We start from the raw sequence: 21,706 nt of genomic DNA on the forward strand, positions 1-21,706 counted from the left end.
CAGTACATAATCCAGTCTTATAGATCAGACAGTCCAGTGTCGGTTGGTTTCAGTTGGTTTCTTGTTTAACACCGCACTCAGCAATATTCCAGCTATGTGGCGGCGATCTGTAAATAATCGAGTCTGGACCAGACATTCTAGTGATCAACAGTTACTGTATGAGCATCGATCTACGCAGCGAGCCTGACCACCCGATCCCGTTTGCCGCCTCTTACGGCAAGCACAGGTTACTGAAGATCAATTCTAACCCTGATCTTCACGGGTCCGTGATGGAGTGAGTGATTGAGTTTAGTTTTACACTGCACTCAGCAATATTCCAGCTATATGGCGGCGGTCTGTAAATAATCGAGTCTGGACCAGACGATCCAGTGATCAACATGATGAGCATCGATCTGAGCAATTGGGAACCGATGACATGTGTCAACCAAGCCAGCGAGCCTGACCACCCGATTCCGTTAGTCGCCTCTTACGACAAGCATGGGTTACTGAAGATCAATTCTAACCCTGATCTTCACGGGTCCGTGATAGAAGACATGAGCATCAACATACACAAACATAATGGCACATACACAAATATAATGGGATACAGTGATAAGCATCTGATATACCAAGTCAGCGAATGTGATCAACCGTTCCCGTTCGTCGCCTTATAAGCCAAACAGTGGTTGCTTAAGATCGGTTCTAACCCACATTTCAACGGGTGAACAGTCAATGCAACCACCAGTGCTGATATATTGATGCGTTATTGACTAAGGGCAAAAACGGTAACTTGAAAATTGGATTTGACCCCCAAATTGCAAGCATTGTCAAAACGTAAAAGGCTGACTAACAGTCGTCTAAACACTATGGACAGACTTATAGTGCGTCAACTCAACTTTTGGCACCCTGTTTTGCACAATTTACATAAAACTCCTGAATATTTTAAAACACTGCTCTGTTCATATGGTAATTTTATACCGTGACCTAACAAGATATCGATTTTAGTAATTATAAAACGATTATTAAAGATTTTGCCTTTAAACCTGTCATATAATAATTGTAAAAATGTACACCATGTTGTTGGCTGTTCCATCGTATCATTTTACTCCCTTGTATAACTACTTCTATTTTTCATATTTTTATAAGATGGCTTCTTAAGAAGAAGCTTTAACAATTGACATAAAATTATGAAATTTAAACCTTGGATAGGTCATAAGATATAAAGAGCGTATGCACAAAACATTTGAAGGCATTTTTTGGTTAAAAGGTAATTTGTGAAAAACAGGGTGCCAAAAGTTCAGTTGACGGACTATAAGTCCAAACTAGAGCTATGATAGGTTTGAAGTACATCCCAATATGATTGTTACTTATTTAGCCGCCATAAAATACGTACTTTGTTTGCTCGTGGGAGTATTGAACCTGCATTATGTACAAAAACATTTTGGCTGGCTCGGCTCATCACTTTGTAGGAGTGGACGGGGTCTCCAAAATGAGTCCAATCTAAAGGTTGAACATCTTTCCTGCTGAAGATCCGGGTTAGAATTTGTCTTCAGCAACCCATGCTTGTCGTAAGACGCAACTAACGGGATCGGGTGGTCAGGATCGCTGACTTGCTTGACACTGGTCATCGTATCCCATTTGTGTAGATCGATGCTCATGTATTGATCACTGGATTATTAGACATTAGATCACCAGTTACATCGTGATCATGGTCTGTGAATAGAGTATCTCACATTTGTTGTATTTTCTTGGAGGGAGTATTGTAAAATCTATGGAAGAGGTGCATTTTGTTTATTTCCAGATTGCACACTAAGTTTCGAAATACTACGTTTATCTTTGCATTGTAAGAATCGATGCTATCTCTTGGTAAGGGTAAACAAGATGCGCGTCTTCTGATAACGCTGCTTGTGTTACGTCATGCACACGCCCTGGGGGAGGGTCGTAGAAATATAATACGTATACATGTATTTTGGCAGGGTCATGAAAACGTTAAACAATATTCGATATTATTCTATTATTTCGATAGTTTGAAATTTCGCGGAGGTTCATACCCAAATGTACAAGGACATGGGTTTATTAAACCTGTTACTGACAAGCGTTAATGTGGGGTCAATACAGTACAATAGAGCATTATCACACAAAACAACTCAAGCTCCTTCTGACTGATGCAGTGACCGGCTCCGTAGTCTAAAACTGATAAGGATACCACCAGTACCACCACAGTACCACCACAATACCGCCACTGTACCACCACAATACCACCAGTACCATTACTGTATCATCAACTGTACCACCACTGTACCACCATAATACCACAATACCACCACTGTACCACCACAGTACCACCACTGTACCACCACAATACCACCAGTACCACCACTGTACCACCACAGTACCACCACTGTACCACCACAATACCACCAGTACCATTGCTGTATCATCACAGCAACACCACCGGACCACTACTGTACCACCATAATACCACAGTACCACCACTGTACCATCACAGTACCACCAATAGCACCACTGTACCACCACAGCATCACCAGTACCACCACTGTACCACCACTGTACCACTACAGTACCACCAGTATCAACACGGTACCACCACTGTACCACCAGTACCAACACTCTACCACCAGTATCAACACGGTACCACCACTGTACCACCACAGTACCACCAGTATCAACACGGTACCACCACTGTACCACCAGTACCACCACTGTACCACCAGTATCAACACGGTACCATCACTGTACCACCACAGTACCACCAGTACCACCCCTCAAACGATTGGTTCACATGAGAGAATGAACATCGTGAACAAGCGACGTAAAACAGCATTCTGTCTCTAACAAACCCCCACAATACATTCCTTTGGTTTAAAGGTTGGCCCCGAACTGCTATCTACATCTACATACTTGTCCGCCACGACGGTCGGTGACACGGAGGTCGCTGTAGTGGGGTCGCAGTGCGGGTCTACTCAACATGACCTTTAGCGTCTGGATCCTGAAGTCTGATCACGTGACTAGCACTATCCGTATGCCCTAGTACCTTATATAACGCGATGTCTGTCACTCTCTGAGTATAGCAAATGCACTTGTATGTATACTACGTACTGTAGTTTGTCATGGGCATTGATATGTGCATGCCACGTGTTGTTGTCTGGGCTTATGATCACGTGCCTTTGTATACGGTAGTATATTCCATAGTCTGTTTGCAGTGAAAACGTACCGATGAATTTCACTTTAAACAAAAAAGTAAATCAAGTTAAGTGAAATTAAGATTGCCAATCCTCATAATTCTACCTTGCCAAATGAACATTTAAATCTCAGAATTTTTTTCAACTTAGGATAAAAGTTGTTTAACAAACGATCATAATTTCAAATCGCTATTATTGGTTTGTATTACAAGGGGATGAGCGCAGTAGATGGAACAGGCGGTGCGTGATGAGCGTTAACTTAAACCAACACACTTATTCTCGATGTTTCATTTAAAGTGCATACCTCCTTGTAATACAAATTCATCGGTACGTTTTCACTGCAAACAGACTATATACACGTATTTCTATTGTTTGTTTGTTGTTTAATGCTGCACAGAGCAATATCCCATTAATGGCGGCGGTCTGTAAATAATCGAGAATCGAGAATGTGGAGAATCGAACCTTGGTCTTCGGCGTGACGAGCAAACGCTTCAACCACTACGTTACCTCGACCTATGGGGACAACGCAGATGTAAGAACTATGTGAATGGGCAGGGTACAATTAGGAACTGATGTAGGCGTGCAGGGTACAGGTAGGAACTGGTGTGAGAGGGCAGGGTACAGGTGGGAACTGGTGTGAGAGGGCAGGGTACAGGTGGGAACTGATTTGAGAGGGCAGGGTACAGGTAGGAACTGATGTGAGAGGGCAAGGTACAGATAAGAACTGATGTGCGAGGGCAGGGTACAGATGGGAACTGAAGAGAGGGAGGGCAAGGTACAGGTAGGGAACTGATGTGATGAGAGGGCAAGGTACAGGTAGGAACTGATGTGAGAGGCAAGGTACAGGTAGGGAACTGATGTGAGAGGGCAGGGGTACAGGTAGGAACAGGTGTGAGAGGACAAGGTACAGGTAGGAACTGATGTGAGAGGACAAGGTACAGGTAGGAACAGGTGTGAGGAGGGACAAGGTACAGGTAGGAACTGATGTGAGAGGGCAGGGGGTACAGGTAGGAACTGATGTGAGAGGGCAGGGTACAGGTAGGAACTGATGTGAGAGGGGCAAGGTACAGGTAGGAACAGGTGTGAGAGGGCAGGGTACAGGTAGGAACTGATGTGAGAGGGACAAGGTACAGGTAGGAACTGATGTAAGAGGGCAGGGTACAGGTAGGAACTGATGTGAGAGGGCAAGGTACAGATAGGAACTGATGTGTGAGAGGGCAGGGTACAGGTAGGAACAGGTGTGAGAGGACAAGGTACAGGTAGGAACTGATGTGAGAGGACAAGGTACAGGTAGGAACAGGTGTGAGAGGGCAGGGTACAGGTAGGAACTGATGTGAGAGGGCAGGGTACAGGTAGGAACTGATGTGAGAGGGCAGGGTACAGGTAGGAACAGGTGTGAGGAGGGACAAAGGTACAGGTAGGAACTGATGTGAGAGGGACAAGGGTACAGGTAGGAACAGGTGTGAGAGGACAAGGTACAGGTAGGAACTGATGTGAGAGGGCAGGGTACAGGTAGGAACTGATGTGAGAGGGCAAGGTACAGATAGGAACTGATGTGAGAGGGCAGGGTACAGGTAGGAACTGGTGTGAGAGGGACAACAGGGTACAGGTAGGAACAGGTGTGAGAGGGCAGGGTACAGGTAGGAACTGATGTAAGAGGGACAAGGTACAGGTAGGAACTGATGTAAGAGGGCAGGGGTACAGGTAGGAACTGATGTGAGGGAGGGCAAGGTACAGATAAGAACTGATGTGAGAGGGCAGGGTACAGGTAGGAACAGGTGTGAGAGGACAAGGTACAGGTAGGAACTGATGTGAGAGAGGACAAGGTACAGGTAGGAACAGGTGTGAGAGGACAAAGGCACAGGTAGGAACTGATGTGAGAGGGCAGGGGTACAGGTAGGAACTGATGTGAGAGGGCAGAGGTACAGGTAGGAACAGGTGTGAGAGGGACAAGGTACAGGTAGGAACTGATGTGAGAGGACAAGGTACAGGTAGGAACAGGTGTGAGAGAGGACAAAGGTACAGGTAGGAACTGATGTGAGAGGGCAGGGTACAGGTAGGAACTGATGTGAGAGGGCAGGGTACAGGTAGGAACTGATGTGAGAGGACAGGGGTACAGGTAGGAACTGATGTGAGAAGGGCAAGGTACAGGTAGGAACTGATGTGAGAGGGCAAGGTACAGGTAGGAACTGATGTGAGAGGGCAAGGTACAGGTAGGAACAGGTGTGAGGGGCAGGGTACAGGTAGGAACTGATGTGAGAGGGCAAGGTACAGGTAGGAACTGATGTGAGAGGGGCAGGGTACAGGTAGGAACTGATGTGAGAGAGGACAAGGTACAGGTAGGAACTGATGTGAGAGGGCAGGGTACAGGTAGGAACTGATGTGAGAGGGCAGGGTACAGAGTAGGAACAGGTGTGAGAGAGGGCAGGGGTACAGGTAGGAACAGGTGTGAGAGGGCAGAGTACAGGTAGGAACTGATGTGAGAGGGCAAGGTACAGCTAGGAACAGAGGGGTGAGAGGAGGGCAAGGTACAGGTAGGAACAGGTGTGAGAGAGGGCAGGGTACAGGTAGGAACAGGTGTGAGAGGGGCAGGGTACAGGTAGGAACTGATGTGAGGGAGGGCAGGGTACAGGTAGGAACTGATGTGAGAGGGCAGGGTACAGGTAGGAACTGATGTGAGAGGGCAAGGTACAGGTAGGAACTGATGTGAGGGCAGGGTACAGGTAGGAACAGGTGTGAGAGGGGCAGGGTACAGGTAGGAACTGATGTGAGAGGGGCAGGGTACAGGTAGGAACTGATGTGAGAGGGGGGGGGTACAGGTAGGAACAGGATGTGAGAGGGCAGGGTACAGGTAGGAACTGATGTGAGAGGGCAGGGTACAGGTAGGAACTGATGTGAGAGGGCAGGGTACAGGTAGGAACTGATGTGAGGGAGGGCAGAGGTACAGGTAGGAACTGATGTGAGAGGGCAGGGTACAGGTAGGAACTGATGTGAGAGGGCAGGGTACAGGTAGGAACTGATGTGAGAGGGCAGGGCAGGGTACAGGCAGGAACTGATGTGAGAGGGCAGGGTACAGGTAGGAACTGATGTGAGAGGGCAGGGTACAGGTAGGAACTGATGTGAGAGGGCAAGGTACAGATAGGAACTGATCTGAGAGGGCAGGGTACAGGTAGGAACAGGTGTGAGAGTGCAGGGTACAGGTAGGAACTGATGTGAGAGGGCAGTGTACAGGTAGGAACTGATGTGAGTGAACAAGGTACAGGTAGGAACTGATGACGGGGGAAGTATACAGGTAGAAACTAATCAGATGGGTTACATACATGTGGGAGGTGATGAAACATTTGGGAGATCCACAGGTACATTAGATTAGACGATGTGGTCACATACTACAGTGAGATCGGTAGGTAGAAAAACCTATAATCAACGTTGTGATGTTCATTTACTGCCTCAGCAGCTGCTGCTATGTAACACAGGTGTCATAAATCTCTACTCTCCCAAATCATTGCACAAATCGCACCTGTTATCAGGTGTTCACTGTGTCACGGTAACCCGTCCACACTGGGCCACGGGATTGATGGAGATCCGAGGTGCCGGTGAAGCCGATCAGGATGGAGGTGGTGGAAACAACTGGCTGCGTTGTGTCGTGACCGAGTCCAGACCACCTGTTGAAAGACAGACATGTGTTGGGGCAGGTCTTGTCAGCCACCATGTGTGACATTATATCTTGGGCATTTTTCAATAAATTAATTTACCTGTTACTCACTCAGCCTTACAAGAATACACCAGTAGAGAGTGAGTTTGTTTTGTTTTTGTTGCTGTTTTCTGTTGCATATTTGTTTGTTTTGTTGTTGTTTTGTTTTTTGTTGTTTTTTGTTTTGTGGGGTGGGTGGGACAATATTACAGCAATATCGGTGCAAAAGTCCTAGGGGCAGATATGCAAACACACCTAGACCGAGCTAGACACGCAGTGACTGAGACAGACGGAAAGTCAGTGAGAGGCAAGTACATCGACAGCGGCCGGAAGTGACAGATAGCGACACACAGAAACAGACAGATACAGACGGACAGACAGACATCAGAGATCTGCCGAGGCAAAGACAGACAGTGGCGATGACTGATTAACACATAGAGAATCAGAGGCAGAGATAGAAACAGAGAGAAGGTTTGAATGGGATTGCTCCAAGCACACCTGGTTCTACGCATAGTGTAGACCTATGTCCTGTACTGAGACCGTATACCGATAATTGGTCTCTGGTAGAACTAGAGAAATACAGCAGGGGCAAACTAACCTAACTACGAAGTTTGAGGTTGTGCAGGTTAGGCCATTCGTATTTGCATGCGTATTTTTCATCTCCTACCTAAAACGGAAAGAGACCGATCGGGCGAAAGAAATTCATAAAAATATATTCGAAAAAAATATTTTTCACTAATCGTATAAGTTATTTCATAAAATTTGTTAATTTTAGATCGCTTCAAAATTGTCTTTAAATTAATTCATGATCTAGATCAAGTAGCTTTGCTTTTAATAAATGTTGATACAGGAAAATCAGGTTGACCTTGGTTTATTAATGAGTGGACACAGATACGAGTATTTCTTCACATCAGGGCACACATTTCCAAACTTGACATAAAAAGAGCAAATGAGAACGATTTACACTTCTCACAGACATCAGGTTTGCGTGGACGGCTATTCATTGTCGTTTCCCCCTGACGCAAACAGCTGCAGAATGGTATCGACCAATAACACAAAACATGTAATACATTGTGGCAGTAATATACATGTATATACTGCTATAGTGATAAATTGTACTCATTTGTATTAAGTAGTGGCCTCAGTTAAATTTTGAATACAATTGTTATAGCACAGTTTGTTGTTTGTTGGTTGGTTTCAACTTTGGAATCAACACGTAACAACATCACCATGTACATTTCCACATATTGCAATAAGCGAATGAATATTTATGGACAAAAAAAACAACATGATTTATATATATGCTTTTAACGTTAAATAAATTCAGTGAAAACTGCATATCAAATACACAGTGTCATATTGGGTGGTCGTGGTGGAATTGGGTTTAACGTCGTGCTTGAGAATATTTCGCTCACATGACGACGTGCATGCGTGTGTTTGTGTATGTGCGGCTGCTTGTACTAGCCCAGACTGAAGCTGGTTTTATAGTGCTAGCCCACTGAGATACCATGCCGCAGTGAAGCATGAATACCCCACTCAGACACATTATACTGACTCCGAGCAGACCAGTCCTTGTTGTAGCCATTAATGCCGAGCGCCAGGCAGGGACCAACAAGTACCATATTTTAACGCCTTTTGGTATGACGCGGTCGGGGATCGAACTTTCCGCACTCCGGGCGGACGCTCTAACCACTACAACACGGAGGCGGTCGTGTCATATTAGGTGATGGTTCTACATAAATAATGACCGCCATAGTGACTTGGACAACAGAAGCCGCACCTGGGTTCTGCGCTGAAATATGCACGTATTGTGTGTTATGCCTGCGCTGTGCGGGGTATCTTTCTGCTTGTCAATGCATATTCAAATTGTAGAATGGAATAACCGATGAACTGTCTCAATCAAAATCTATGTAGGACGTGGCAGTGTCTGTTATAATTCACACCTGAAGATACTGCAAATTGATGAGAGAGAAAACGCAGAGAGTAGATGTGTGTATGTGTGCGTCTGTGTGTGGGTCTATGCCAATATCTGTTCTGTCTATGTGTGCTTGTATGTGTCTGCAAATCTAGACAAGCCAAACCAAGCGCCTTGTTCAACGTAAATTATCCAGCCTCATGTAAGAATGTCGAGTTTTGATTGGTTCACGTGACTCTGATAAAATACCATGTACACCCGTCACGATCCGCGAGCAGGGAGTACAAAAGTCATATTATCCCGCCACGCCTCGGTGACCACGCGAAGTGAGAAAAGCGTGCATCGCCAAGCCTTTAGTAATGTGCGCTGCATTGAGGTCAATCGATCAGCTGGTGTCAACATGGCAAGGAAACGTTTTGCCACAACAACTGAGAATTTTCTTTTCTTTTCTTTTCATTAAGTAAAAACATTCGGCTAGATAAATGCATTATCACATCGTGTCTCGGGAAATACGGGGTTTTAACAGTCCCGAGTAAGGTTGTATTCCCCGAGCCGGGACTGATAAAACCCGGTATTTCCCGAGACACGATAAGATAACTTATAGTATTACCTCGTGATCTAAATTTTACAATTAATAATTTCCTATTTATTAGTAAAATATCTCCTGTTCATTGTATTTTAAAATACGTTACACAAATGGCGGTTTTATGTTTTTGTTTTTTTTCCGAGGTTGGAGATGAGAAACACATTAAAAAATACAGATGGGCTATCATCTGCTTGTAACAGAAGATATAATTCTGTATTTCCAATGTTGAACGATGTTACCAGTGGGTTGCTAAATTGGATTAGCTAAATGTGCTTGAGGTTTCAAATGTTAACTTCATCACTGTCAAATCAATTTGAACATGTCTTAAAGGGCAAGATAGTGCACAATTTCCAGGTCGAAGTCCAGACACGGTCATTCCAAGCCGTCATGTGTGAAACTGAGTCAATATCACTGTATTAACAGGTTCATCATATGACGAACTTATGTGTCACTCGACAAATAATATGAGCTTTGGGGCTGAACTGAATTTGCCAGGACTGTCAACCTTGGAACTTGTTCTAAGTATAGCTGGATGTCTTGGACAGTATGACAGAAACAGGTATTGTTCATGCGCGGATCCAGAGGGGGTGCGGGGGTACGCACCCCACCCCCACCCCCAGAGTGTTCCAAATGTACTACATGTTTTATGCCCAGGGTTCCGAGGATTGGGGTGCCATCCCCCACCCCCACAAACGAAAATCCTGTATCCGCCCCTGTTGTTGACTCATGTACTTTGCTCGTTTATGTTTGTTTTGTTTCTAGAAGATATAAACCTAGATATATGTGATAGTCTTGCTTATTGGCCTAATGTAATTGCTATGTTCTCACGATAACTGTTTAACTGGTATTTTCGAAGCTGGTGAGTAAATTAGAAAACTTGCAACAACTGAACGGATAGGAACTTCAGTTTTTTTTAAGTTGGCAAGTTGATCTAAATTCTAAACCCGTTATTGGGGCGGTGGGGTAGCCTAATGGTTAAAGCGTTCGCTCGTCGCGCTGAAGACCCGGGTTTGATTCCCTACATGGGCACAGCATGTGAAGCCTATTTCTGGTGTCGTGATATTGCAGGAATATTGCTAAAAGCGGCGTAAAACTAAACTCACTCACTAAAACTATTACCAAGATGAAGTGACTAATGATATGTGTGTGTGCGCGCGTGCGTCAAGTTCACGACCATGCCAGAGACAACCTTTTCGACAGTTGCACCTTAGTCTGTCAAGATAGCTGTAATTTATCCACTTATATGAAAAGTCTTAGCTTTACTTGACACGCATGTGTTAATTAACAGTAGCAGCTTTTTGTCACTGTTCGTGCGAATATTTGGTTTGGCATGTTTATACTGTACCTACTCTCTGTATGCATGTATCCCCGACCGCGTCATACCAAAAGGCGTTAAAATATGGTACTTGTTGGTCCCTGCCTGGCGCTCGGCATTAATGGGTACAACAAGGACTGGTCGGCTCGGAGTCAGTATAATGTGTCTGAGTGGGGTATCCATGCTTCACTGCGGCATGATATCTCAGTGGGCTAGCACTATAAAACCAGCTTCAGTCTGGGCTAGTACAAGCAGGCGCACATACACATACACACGCATGCACGTCGTCATGTGAGCGAAATATTCTCAAGCACGACGTTAAACCCAATTTCACCTCACCTCACCTCACCTCACCTCACCTCACCTCACCTCACCTCACCTCACCTGTATGCATGTGTGTGTGACAGTTGTATCTTGTCAAAAAAAACTGAATCCTTTCTTATGTCTTTTCCTCAAAGGAGGGCAAGGATTTCCCTGGCTCCTTGTCCCCACAGTAACAGGGATTCAGCAATAAAATATTGAATACAAACAACAAAAAAGAAAAAGATTCAGTGACACCCAAACGGTTTGGCTTAGCTACTTGTACCTCTAATTCATACAAACAAAATAACATCCAAGTTTTGACTAGGTAATGAATGTAGTTTTTACCAGGATATTTATTGTAATTTTGGTTGTATTTTATAATGATCTCTGATGCTTTTACCGTCCTTATCTATGAGTTAATTAATTATTGCATTTCAGTTATATACACACCTGAAATCTGACCATCTGTCAATTTTTGCAACAATTTTTGGTCTGTCTGTCATGACTTTGGTGGCTCAAACTTAGGTGAAACCGATCACCAAATAAATACCCGCATCAAAGAACATGAAACTTTAAAAGCCAAAACGGGCATCAAATTAGCTGGTTAAAAGATAACCGAGTTTTGAACAACCGGGCCCAGAACGTCAGAAGTCATCAGATTCAGTTTGACTAAGTCCAATTCTTCACTAACAAAGTCAGGCTAAGTTTACAACAGTTTCGGCTCAGTCCTTTCGTAACCAACTCGTGTTATTCCGGGACAAGCCGATTATCTTCTTGGAGGTTACGGAAAGGGGCGAGTGGTGACCAATGTCCACATGGCTACCCGTACAGTTTATCAGAGGTCTCTTTTTCAGGGTGTTCAATTAACACGAACACCGGTGCAAGCTCCGGACAGTGTTAGACTGGCGCGCTTCACATCTATTCACATGTGCTTCCTTGATAACATTATTAACAGCGAGGTGGTGAGTTGACAGAAAGCTTCACGTGTAAACACACGAAAAGTGTTTGCGAGAGAGTGTTTAACACACTTAGAAATGTACCCGATGTGAAATATTCCGCGAAGTCTGCGAAGGTATGAATATAAATGGAAACTCAATAAACCACCTTGACATGGGTGCAAAATTTGTAAAATTAGACGGCATATGAGGCATGTTACTGGATGAAATGCAGTGATGTACTGTACTGTAATGTAACCGTACTGAGAAGGCCCAGTGCTTTTGTGTGTAGACTTTGGAGATCCACTCTAATTTGGCTGCTCCCACATAACCAGGCCAGTATACATCGGATAGTCTCTGATATATAAAGGTATAAATATCACCAGTTAGTCAGGTCCACTATTCGACTAGACTATAGCAGAGACCATATAATATGGTCTCTGACTATAGAGACAATCTGACAGGGCAAGTCTTTTTCTCCTAAAATCTCCTTAAGGGACCAGTGATAATTAATGTGCGTGCGTGCGAATGTGTGTGATGATTTTAGAGGGGGGTCACCCATTTTGTTCTGGGGAGGTAGTGGGGGTCAGCAATTTTGTACTTAAAAATATTAAGATATTATGCTTACAAATTATGGGGGGTGTCATTGATTTTGTACATGGCATGCAGGGGGTTCACTTACTTTGTACATAACGTTTAGTGGGGATCATTCACATTGTACATGCTTCTCCATAAAATCATCAGCACCCTCCCCTAGCCATAACTTATGAACAGTCTCAAAACTCAGTCAGTGTTGATGGCTCGAATGCAATGCTGAGTAAATGTTTTCACTGTTGTCAATATGAACTAAAAATGTGTTGATTTGAAAGTGTTACACATTTTATATTTGGGGTTACACTTTCTCAGTAAAGTACAGAATCTTTTATTCTTTTGTCAGGTTGAGTCCCATCTGGATTTGAACACACACAGTGGGTAAGATCAATTAAAAGAGGACTGACATTGGATATCACTTGTATCTGCATTGAGATATTGCACTGAAAGACCAAAAACGAAAATCAGTTGAAGTCTCCATTTGGTAATAGGTTTGATGTGGATGAACAATTTGTTTCTGCTGAACAATATTCTGAAATGTTTGTATCAGGTAGAGAGGGAGATCGCTAGCTGGTTGCCATGGAGCTTGGTCTTGCTCTGGAGGATGAGGATCTGGGGGAAACTCGAGATCGGAGTAATGTCCCGAAACTCACATCATTCAACGCTAAAGTGTGTTTTCCACTGGTCAGTACCTTGACAGCACTGCAGGGTCAAGTATTTGTGTCCTTTGTCCAACTAACTTTGTTGAACATTTAAATACCTGATAAAACTCTTAGTTACTCAGAAACCATCCACAGGCATATCCAGAGGGGGGAGCACAGGTGACAGTACACCTGATGTAACCTTTCAGTCTATGGTTTGGCTGCCACATCCCCACCAGGAGAGCGCCGGAAGGTCGGTTCGATCCAGCGTCATACCAAAAGACGTTAAAATATGGTACTTGTTAATCCCTGCCTGGCGCTCGGCTTTAATGGGTACAACAAGGACGGGTCGGCTCGGAGTCAGTATAATGTGTCAGAGTGGGGTATTCATGCTTCACTGCGGCATGATATCTCAGTTGGCTAGCACTATAAAACCAGCTTCAGTCTGGGCTAGTACAAGCAGCCACACATACACACGCATGCACGTCGTCATATGAGTGAAATATTCTCAAGTACGACGTTAAACCCAATTTCACCTCACCTCACCTGTTATTGCCAGGCTTCCATGATATTGAAAAATTCTCATTAAATTTGGACCGTTTACTCCGTTATGAACACCCCTTTAGAAATCACATCAGGTGAACCGCAAGAAAACAAAGACTGATAGCCCAGTCTGAATGAAGCATGATTTGTTTCTTGATCCAATCAGATACCAATTTACTAAATCATTTTTATCCCACCGGCATGTAATGCGGTGGGATATAGTCGTCGCCTCGTCCGTCTGTCCGTCCGTCCGTCCGTCCATCCGTAATCATTTTGTTTCCGGAGCATAACTCAAAGACCGTTCGATATTTTTCATCCAAAATTGGTAGATATGTCAAACATAACCTAAAGTGGTGCCTTTTGCTATTTACAGATTATTGTCATTTTTATTTTCTCGGTTTCCATGGAAACGTTTTGGACTTAGTCTTAAAGAAGGGTGGGCTTCGCTTTCGAGCATAACTCAAGAACCGTTCAATATTTTCAACAAACTTGGTAGATATATCAAACAGATCCTTAAGTGGTGCCTTTTGCTATTTACAGATGTTTGGCATTTTTATTTTTCCGGTTTCCATGGAAACGATTCAGACTTAGTCCCAAAAGTGAGGGGTGGGCTTCGTTTCCGGAGCATAACTCAAGAACCGTTCAATATTTTTCAACAAAACTTTGTAGATATATCAAACAGATCCTAAAGTGGTGCCTTTTGCTATTTGCAGATTTTTGGCATTTTTATTTTTCCTGGTTTCCATGGAAACATTTTTGGACTTAGTCTCAAAAGTAAGGATTGCTTTCGTTTTCCGAGCATAACTCCAAGAACCGTTTGATATTTTTCAACAAAACTTGGTAGATATATCAAACAGATCCTAAAGTGGTGCCTTTTGCTATTTGCAGATTTTTGGCATTTTTATTTTTCCTGGTTTCCATGGAAACGATTCAGACTTAGTCCCAAAAGTGAGGGGTGGGCTTCGTTTCCGGAGCACAACTCGAAAACTTCTCTATATCTTTCAGCAAAACTTGGCAGATATGTGAGGCAGATCTTGAAGTGGTGCCTTTTGCTATTTGCAGATATTTGTGATTTATTATTTTCTCTGTTTCCACGGAAATGATTCAGACTTATTCTCAAAAGGAAGGGGTGGGTTTCACGTTTCGAGAGCATAACTCAAGAACCAGTTAAATATTTTTCAACAAGACTTGGTAGATATATCAATCAGATCCTAAAGTGGTGCCTTTTGCTATTTACAGATTTTTGGCATTTTTACTTTTCCCTGGTTTCCATGGAAACGATTCGACTTAGTCTCAAAAGTGAGGGGTGGGCTTCATTTCGAGAGCATAACTCAAGAACCGCTTCAATATTTTCAACAGAACTTGGTAGATGTATGAAACAGAACCTTAAGTGGTGCCTTTTGCTATTTGCCGATTTTTGGCATTTTTATTTTCCTGGTTTCCATGGAAACATTTTGGACTTAGTCTCAAAAGTAATCATTGCTTTCGTTTCGGAGCACAACTCAAAAACCATTATAATATTTTCAACAAAACTTGGTAGATATATCAATCAGATCCAAAAAAGTGGTGCCTTTTGCTATTTGCAGATATTTGTGATTTATTATTTTCTCAGTTTCCATGGAAACAATTTGGACTTAGTCTCAAAAGGGAGGGGTAGGTTTTGTTTCCGGAGCACAACGCGAAAACTTCTTAATATCTTTCAGCAAAACTTAGCAGATATGTGAGGCAGATCCTAAAGTGGTGCCTTTTGCTATTTGCAGATTTTTGTCATTTATTTTTTTCATGATTTCCATGGAAACGATTTGCACTTAGTCTAAAATCAAGCTAGACTTTAAGTAACTGTCAGATGATTTGTTCTTTCAAAGGTGTGGGGGCCGGGGGGATATGTCATCTTCTGATGACTCTTGTTTCCTTCATTCTTTACCACTTCAATTTGGAAATTTGGATCTTAAACAAAACAGCCACAGAACACAAATGTACCCTCAATAGTACACACATTTGTTTCTGATGGCTAATTTGAGATACAGAAATCAGATCTGTTCCTCTCACATTCCAAAAGCATTTAAAGGCATTTACACTGATTGGCTGATTACCTAACCGAAACATCTGTGTATGTTATCATGTCTTCAGTTAGAAGGGTATTGTCTGAAAATAGATCATGATTTACTGAGATTGTGGCAGTGCTTGATAGGAACCTGTTCCTTCTGAGTACCCTCAGGTTGTTTGAGATGGAATCTTTCATGAGGTAACCATGGTGGCCATATTGACTGATGATTCACATTTCAGTGGTTTGAGACCGAGCTGGACCTGACAGATGACCGTGTGTCCGATAGCAACTCTCAGTTGCTGAAGTTCAGCGGAGACCATCAGTATCGCCATGGCAACTTTGCATCAGCAGCTGAGATGTATGCCAAGTCCATCAGTAAGTGATGTATCTGTGAGAGTGCTGTGATCTGTTGAATGTTGCATATTGCCGGTTTCCTGTGATCTGTCAAATTTTCTGTGTTGCCAGTTTGCTGTGCTCAGATTTTCCTTTTTTCCTGTAATCTGTCTATTGTTCCATGGCCAGAATTCCTCTCTTTTTTTAATGTTTCATGCCAGGTTTCCTGCTATTGTTTTATTCTTATCTTCTGTGTAATCAGATTTCCCTTTTGTCTGTATAATGTTTCCATGGTGTTCTGTGTTCTTTCTAATGTTCCTGGTTGTTCTGTGACAGAGGTACTGCCTGGACACGCACAGGCGACCAGACTTGACCTCCACCAGTCCTTGGCAAGATGCTGTCTGAGACTGGGGCGAGTACAGGAGGCTGCAGACACCGCACAATACTTGGTGGGTGTCTGGTGGGGCAGAGGGTATCTCGTAGGGCGGCTGGTGGGGCAGAGGGTATCTCGTAGGGTGGCTGGTGGGGCAGAGGGTATCTCGTAGGGCGGCTGGTGTGGCAGAGGGTATCTCGTAGGGTGGCTGGTGGGCCAGAGGGTATCTCGTAGGGGTGGATGGTGTGGCAGAGGGTATCTCGTAGGGTGGCTGGTGGGGCAGAGGGTATCTCGTAGAGTGGCTGGTGTGGCATAGGGTATCTCGTAGGGTGGCTGGTGGGGCAGAGGGTATCTCGGAGGGTGGCTGGTGTGGCATAGGGTATCTCGTAGAGTGGCTGGTGGGGCAGAGGGTATCTCGTAGGGAGGCTGCAGGGACAGAGGGTATCTCGTGGCTGGTGGGGCAGAGGGTATCTCGGAGGGTGGCTGGTGGGGCAGAGGGTATCTCTTAGGGTGGCTGGTGGGCCAGAGGGTATCTCGTAGGGAGGCTGCAGGGACAGAGGGTATCACAGCTTCCTCATGTCAGATCTTCAGCAGGGATTAGGGATATGCAGTGGGAATGTTTCTTATTCAGATCATTGAACATACAGAGATTTTTTCTTTTTCAAAACTTAAATTGTCAAGTTGCTGACTGAACGTTATTGTGGCCTGTTCTTATTGTATAGTGATGTACTGTCATTGAAAGACAGTGGCTTGGTGACTGAAAGGCAGTTAATGAAGTTGAGATAATATGTTTATCGATTATCAAGTAATATCAGTTGCAACTACTTTTACACAACTCATTGCCAGCTAGTCATATGTCATTGAAAAACATGGCAATTCTGTCCAGACATCAGAGCATTCCATGGAGGAAATCTCATCACAATGTGGTTGAAATATTTCTGTTGTGACATTCCATTTTAATTCACTCACGTACTCACACTGTAATAAGTACAGACTATTGAAAATTGAGTGGTTACCACAGGTGTCATTGTGTGGGAGAGAATTATTGCTCATGCTGTCAACCTCTGGTTGTCTGGATTAAACATAATCGTACAAAGTCTACTGATGTATCTGGAATACATTGTATTGCTGTTCCTTAAAACATTCACTTTCTGAGTTACTTGCCACTGCTGACCTACAATTGCTTACAAGACCTGGGAAGATCCAGGTTAGAATATATCTTCAGTAACCAATGCTTGTCGTAAGACCCATGAAGATCCGTGTTAGAATTGATCTTTAGTAACCCATGCTTGTCGTAAGACCCATGAAGATCCGTGTTAGAATTGATCTTCAGTAACCCATGCTTGTCGTAAGACCTATGAAGATCCGGGTTAGAATATATCTTCAGTAACCCATGCTTGTCGTAAGACCCATGAAGATCCGTGTTAGAATTGATCTTCAGTAACCAATGCTTGTCATAAGAGGCGACTAACGAGATCAGATGGTCAGACTTGCTGACTTGGCTGACACATCATCTCTTCGTATTCCAGTTGAGTAGGTTGATGCTCATGATGTTGATCACTGGATTGTCTGGTCCAGACTCGATTATTTACATACCACCACCATACATGACACATATTCATGTTTCATGTACAGTTCTGTGAGTTCACATGCATGCACAATGATCTTTTGTAGGTGGACACAGCTCAGAATGTTGATCAGAAGAAACAGAGTTACATTCTTCAGTCTGAAGTTGCCATAGCAACAAAAGACTGGCAAAAGGCTGAGAGTTGTCTCCACTTCCTGATTGGCCAACAGCCCCACTACACTCACTTCTGGCTACAACTTGCTCAGGTTTACCAACAGGAGGTGCTACGTGACGACCACCAAGACACGCCAGTTGTAAATCCCACCGACCAGGGGACACTCAATGTCGGGGTGTGTGCTCGGATGAAGTTGATCACATGCTACCTCAGGACAAAGTGAGTTCTGTTCTTTGACAGGGAATTTGGTATGTTATCTCTCAAGATGTTTGTCCATCAGAACCTGAATGCAAAATGATATTTGCATTTTGTTGTGATTTGTTGGACACCGCGATTTACCAAACCATTGCTTACAATCCAAATGTTAGAAATGTGTGTGATATACTTCAATTTGAACAAATATGATTCATTACATTTACAAAGTTCTTGTGAACAAACATGGATGATTCAGTGTCTATGGGAAATGATAATGCCAAATTGTTTCACATAGACAAAACAACAACTTGAATTGACATACATATGTCATTAGTCCAATGTACAGGATTTACAAGCTTGGTTGACATCAGTATGACAAATTGTCCGTGTAAGTCGGTCTGTGTCAAAGATTGTGAAAAACTAGTAAAATAATACTCTCGGTGAGAATTATTCCCATGGCACAAGTTAACTTGAAATTCTTTCCACAACATTTTGCACTGGCAATTTTATGCATGGAACTAATTTCATGTGGACCTGATCAGCTCCCAACTATAATTATGATGTTTGGTAGACTGACATTGAAGTGGACATGTTTGGTAGACTGACATTGAAGTGGACATGTTTGGTAGACTGACATTGAAGTGGACATGTTTGGTAGACTGACATTGAAGTGGACATGTTTGGTAGACTGACATTGAAGTGGACATGTTTGGTAGACTGACATTGAAGTGGACATGTTTGGTAGACTGACATTGAAGTGGACATGTTTTGCAGACTGCTTCTTCAGAGTGTGCATCGTAGTGTGAGTGAGGTGATTCGTCAACGTGATCAAGTCCTTCTGCAGCAGGTACATATCAATCATCAAATAATGTCTCACACCCACATCTCTCTCACCCTACCCACTTCACTTTTCTCTCCCACTCTAACCCTTCTCCCTGACCCTACCCACCTCTAACTGCCCAACCACCTCCACCACCCCCCTCCCAGAACACTTATCTCACAGTCTTACTTAATTTTGTTTGACAGAAGTTCATGATGTCTATGTTACGTTGTAGGTTGTCAATGTACCTGATTGTCATTGTTTCAGGTTGTCAGTGTTGTAGGTTGTCAATGTTCCTGATAGGCATTGTTTCAGGTTGTCAGTGTTGTAGGTTGTTGATGTTGCTGGTTGTTGCAGATGGAGGAGAAGCTGCAGGAGCTAGCGGTTTCTGAGGAGATTATGGCACGGGGTTCAGAGGTAACACTTGAAAGCATATTATCACTAAAACATACCTCAATGACTTCAGCAAACACATTTATTCAGTTTCTTTCACATTTTCACAATAAATTGAATATATTTGTCTTGACAAGGAATTAAATACTGTGGAATGTTGCAGAACTGTTTCAGTGTAATACAGCGGTCCTCATATCCCCTCAGTTATTCACGATTATATATAGGAACAATACAGTTCTGGCGAAATCCTTAAATTTGACACTTATTGAACTGCAAGTCACAGCTGCTATATAAATAATAAATTTGTTTCAGTTTCTGGGGAGGGACATTCGCCTGGAGAATTGGGATGACAATGATGTGGAAAGCAACAATCTCTACAAAACATTCAAGGTAAGCAACTTATCACATATTGAGGGTGTACAGAGATAACTCAAACCTGCAAAGGGAGACAACTCTACAAGGTCATTGATTGTTCTGGTGCGCACTCCATGTACATGATGTTGTATCAGCTTTTTACACAACAAATTCTAATACGTATATTAATTCTTCATGATCATCACTGTTTGTTATTGCAGCTTCCCGCAGGAGGTCGCGATGACTTCAACATCCGATGGTTTGCTTGGTCCTCAGTTACCTCCTCTTCCCAAAATGTCAACGTGAAGGTCAACACGTGACAACTCTTCCAAAAATGTCCAGGTCTCAGATTACATTCCACGTAATATTGACCTTCACCTTAGCTCTGCATCCACAGAGACCTTGGGTATCACATGACACCTGAATGTCTAGGTCATCTTGAGGCACACAATGGGGAAGCCGTCACCCTTGTGTCGACTGACGAGGTCCAGCATGGTCTGCTTCTTGTGCAGCGCCCGCGAGGACTCCAGCTCATACAGAGTACACAAGTTGAAGAGGATGCCCTCATGAAGATTGTTGGCGGGGTCCCGGTGGACAAGGGACTCTAGGGTATTAAGGACGTCCTTAAGACGGCCCAGGTACAACGAGCACACCGCCATGTTGTTAACAGCCTGCACAGATAAGGGAAATACATCATTAAAATACAATCATGCCTTGGTATTTAAGCCTCTTTTCATAATTGGATTGGTATTGGATAGGTATGGAGCTGACAAAGCCGCACATATTTATCAGGGCAAACCAATATTCAAACCCATGACAAAAGGTTTCTGGTGTGCCTAAGGGATGGTATACTGCATAGCAAATTGTGACTGGTGACTGCTCCCATATCTCACAAACCACTGTCACATCATCTGTTGCCATGAAATATCAACACCTGTTGACAAGAGTCTTAAACTTTTGTTGAAGTAATTCATGATAAAAGGCACAAAGTTTACATTCTCTTTTACAGACCATAATCTCATTGTAGCTGGAGATCTACTATATCAGTTGTCACAGGTATGACAGCAACCTCTGTTCTCAGTTCAAATAAATATATTGTATACCAACCCATGGTAACAGTTTTCACACTTACACATGTATTGAGTGGTTCCAACTGCACAGCCAACTTGAAAAGACCATATGCCTCCGAGAAGTTGTTCTGACACATGGCTGCCAGACCCCTGATTGGAAACACAAACAGAGACATTTGGTATCATAACATATCTGTGTGTACATATGTTTCCATTTACAATTTAAGTAAAGTTAGTTTATATTGGGTGAAACGAGATTCTACGATGTTGTGTAACAGCTATCAAATTTATATTTTTGAAATGGCAAAATTGCAAGGAGCCGTTTTCTCAGTGTCAGTGTGTATGGTTTTACAAGACTTTTAGCAATATTCCAGGAATATCCCAGTAATGGACTCCCAAAATGGGATACACACATTGTACCCATGTTGGAAATCAACTCTGGTCCTCGGCATGATGAGCGCATGCTTCAAACACTATGCTGCCCACCACCCCCGTTTTCTCTTGAACACCTTGGAGTGACTAATCCTGCAGTACCTGTTGATGGAGTTCCTGCAGCTGGATGTATTGTCTCCCTTCTCAGAATCTGCTTCCAGCTGCTTGAATATTACCAGGGCATCAGGAACATTTCCCATCTGCAACAAAACACCAGATTATCACTTCTTTAGCCGGGGTAAAAC

The 21,706-nt window shown here is 43.4% G+C and overlaps 2 protein-coding genes across 5 annotated transcripts in view; one reads left to right on the forward strand and one right to left on the reverse strand.

The window, feature by feature from the left end:
• LOC124274492 (uncharacterized protein C8orf76 homolog) lies at positions 1–20,679 on the forward strand. 4 transcript variants are annotated; one of them, XM_046709857.1, is made up of 10 exons: positions 1–14; positions 3,769–3,775; positions 13,069–13,202; positions 15,989–16,124; positions 16,419–16,531; positions 18,130–18,416; positions 19,167–19,239; positions 19,570–19,629; positions 19,918–19,995; positions 20,181–20,679. In XM_046709857.1, exons 3-10 carry the CDS (start codon positions 13,098–13,100, stop codon positions 20,277–20,279), a joined length of 951 nt encoding a protein of 316 aa, XP_046565813.1. In that variant the 5' UTR covers positions 1–14; positions 3,769–3,775; positions 13,069–13,097; the 3' UTR covers positions 20,280–20,679. The 4 variants fall into 4 exon arrangements, with proteins under 4 accessions (XP_046565813.1, XP_046565811.1, XP_046565812.1 ...); XM_046709856.1 differs by lacking the exons at positions 1–14; positions 3,769–3,775 and adding exons at positions 11,917–11,954; positions 12,865–12,899; XM_046709854.1 differs by lacking the exons at positions 1–14; positions 3,769–3,775 and adding exons at positions 11,939–12,064; positions 12,865–12,899.
• LOC124274490 (trafficking protein particle complex subunit 12-like) overlaps positions 19,674–21,706 on the reverse strand; it is an 11,799-nt gene continuing 9,766 nt past the window's right edge. The window contains 3 exon segments of the mRNA XM_046709852.1: positions 19,674–20,630; positions 21,092–21,179; positions 21,564–21,661. Of these exon segments, the coding sequence (XP_046565808.1) occupies positions 20,388–20,630; positions 21,092–21,179; positions 21,564–21,661 (429 nt within the window). The 3' untranslated portion in view covers positions 19,674–20,387.

This window comes from Haliotis rubra, unplaced genomic scaffold, assembly GCF_003918875.1.
Source record: "Haliotis rubra isolate DU_JTF1 unplaced genomic scaffold, ASM391887v1 Scf191, whole genome shotgun sequence".
Taxonomy (NCBI): domain Eukaryota; kingdom Metazoa; phylum Mollusca; class Gastropoda; order Lepetellida; family Haliotidae; genus Haliotis; species Haliotis rubra.

What these genes read in the sequence shown, in the direction of transcription:
- LOC124274492 (XM_046709857.1), top strand. Translation starts at nt 13,098, where the DNA reads ATGGAGCTTGGTCTTGCTCTGGAGGATGAGGATCTGGGGGAAACTCGA. An exon ending in GATGTATGCCAAGTCCATCA is followed by an intron (nt 16,125 to 16,418) that starts GTAAGTGATGTA and finishes GTTCTGTGACAG; the next exon opens with AGGTACTGCCTGGACACGCA. An exon ending in TTATGGCACGGGGTTCAGAG is followed by an intron (nt 19,630 to 19,917) that starts GTAACACTTGAA and finishes AATTTGTTTCAG; the next exon opens with TTTCTGGGGAGGGACATTCG.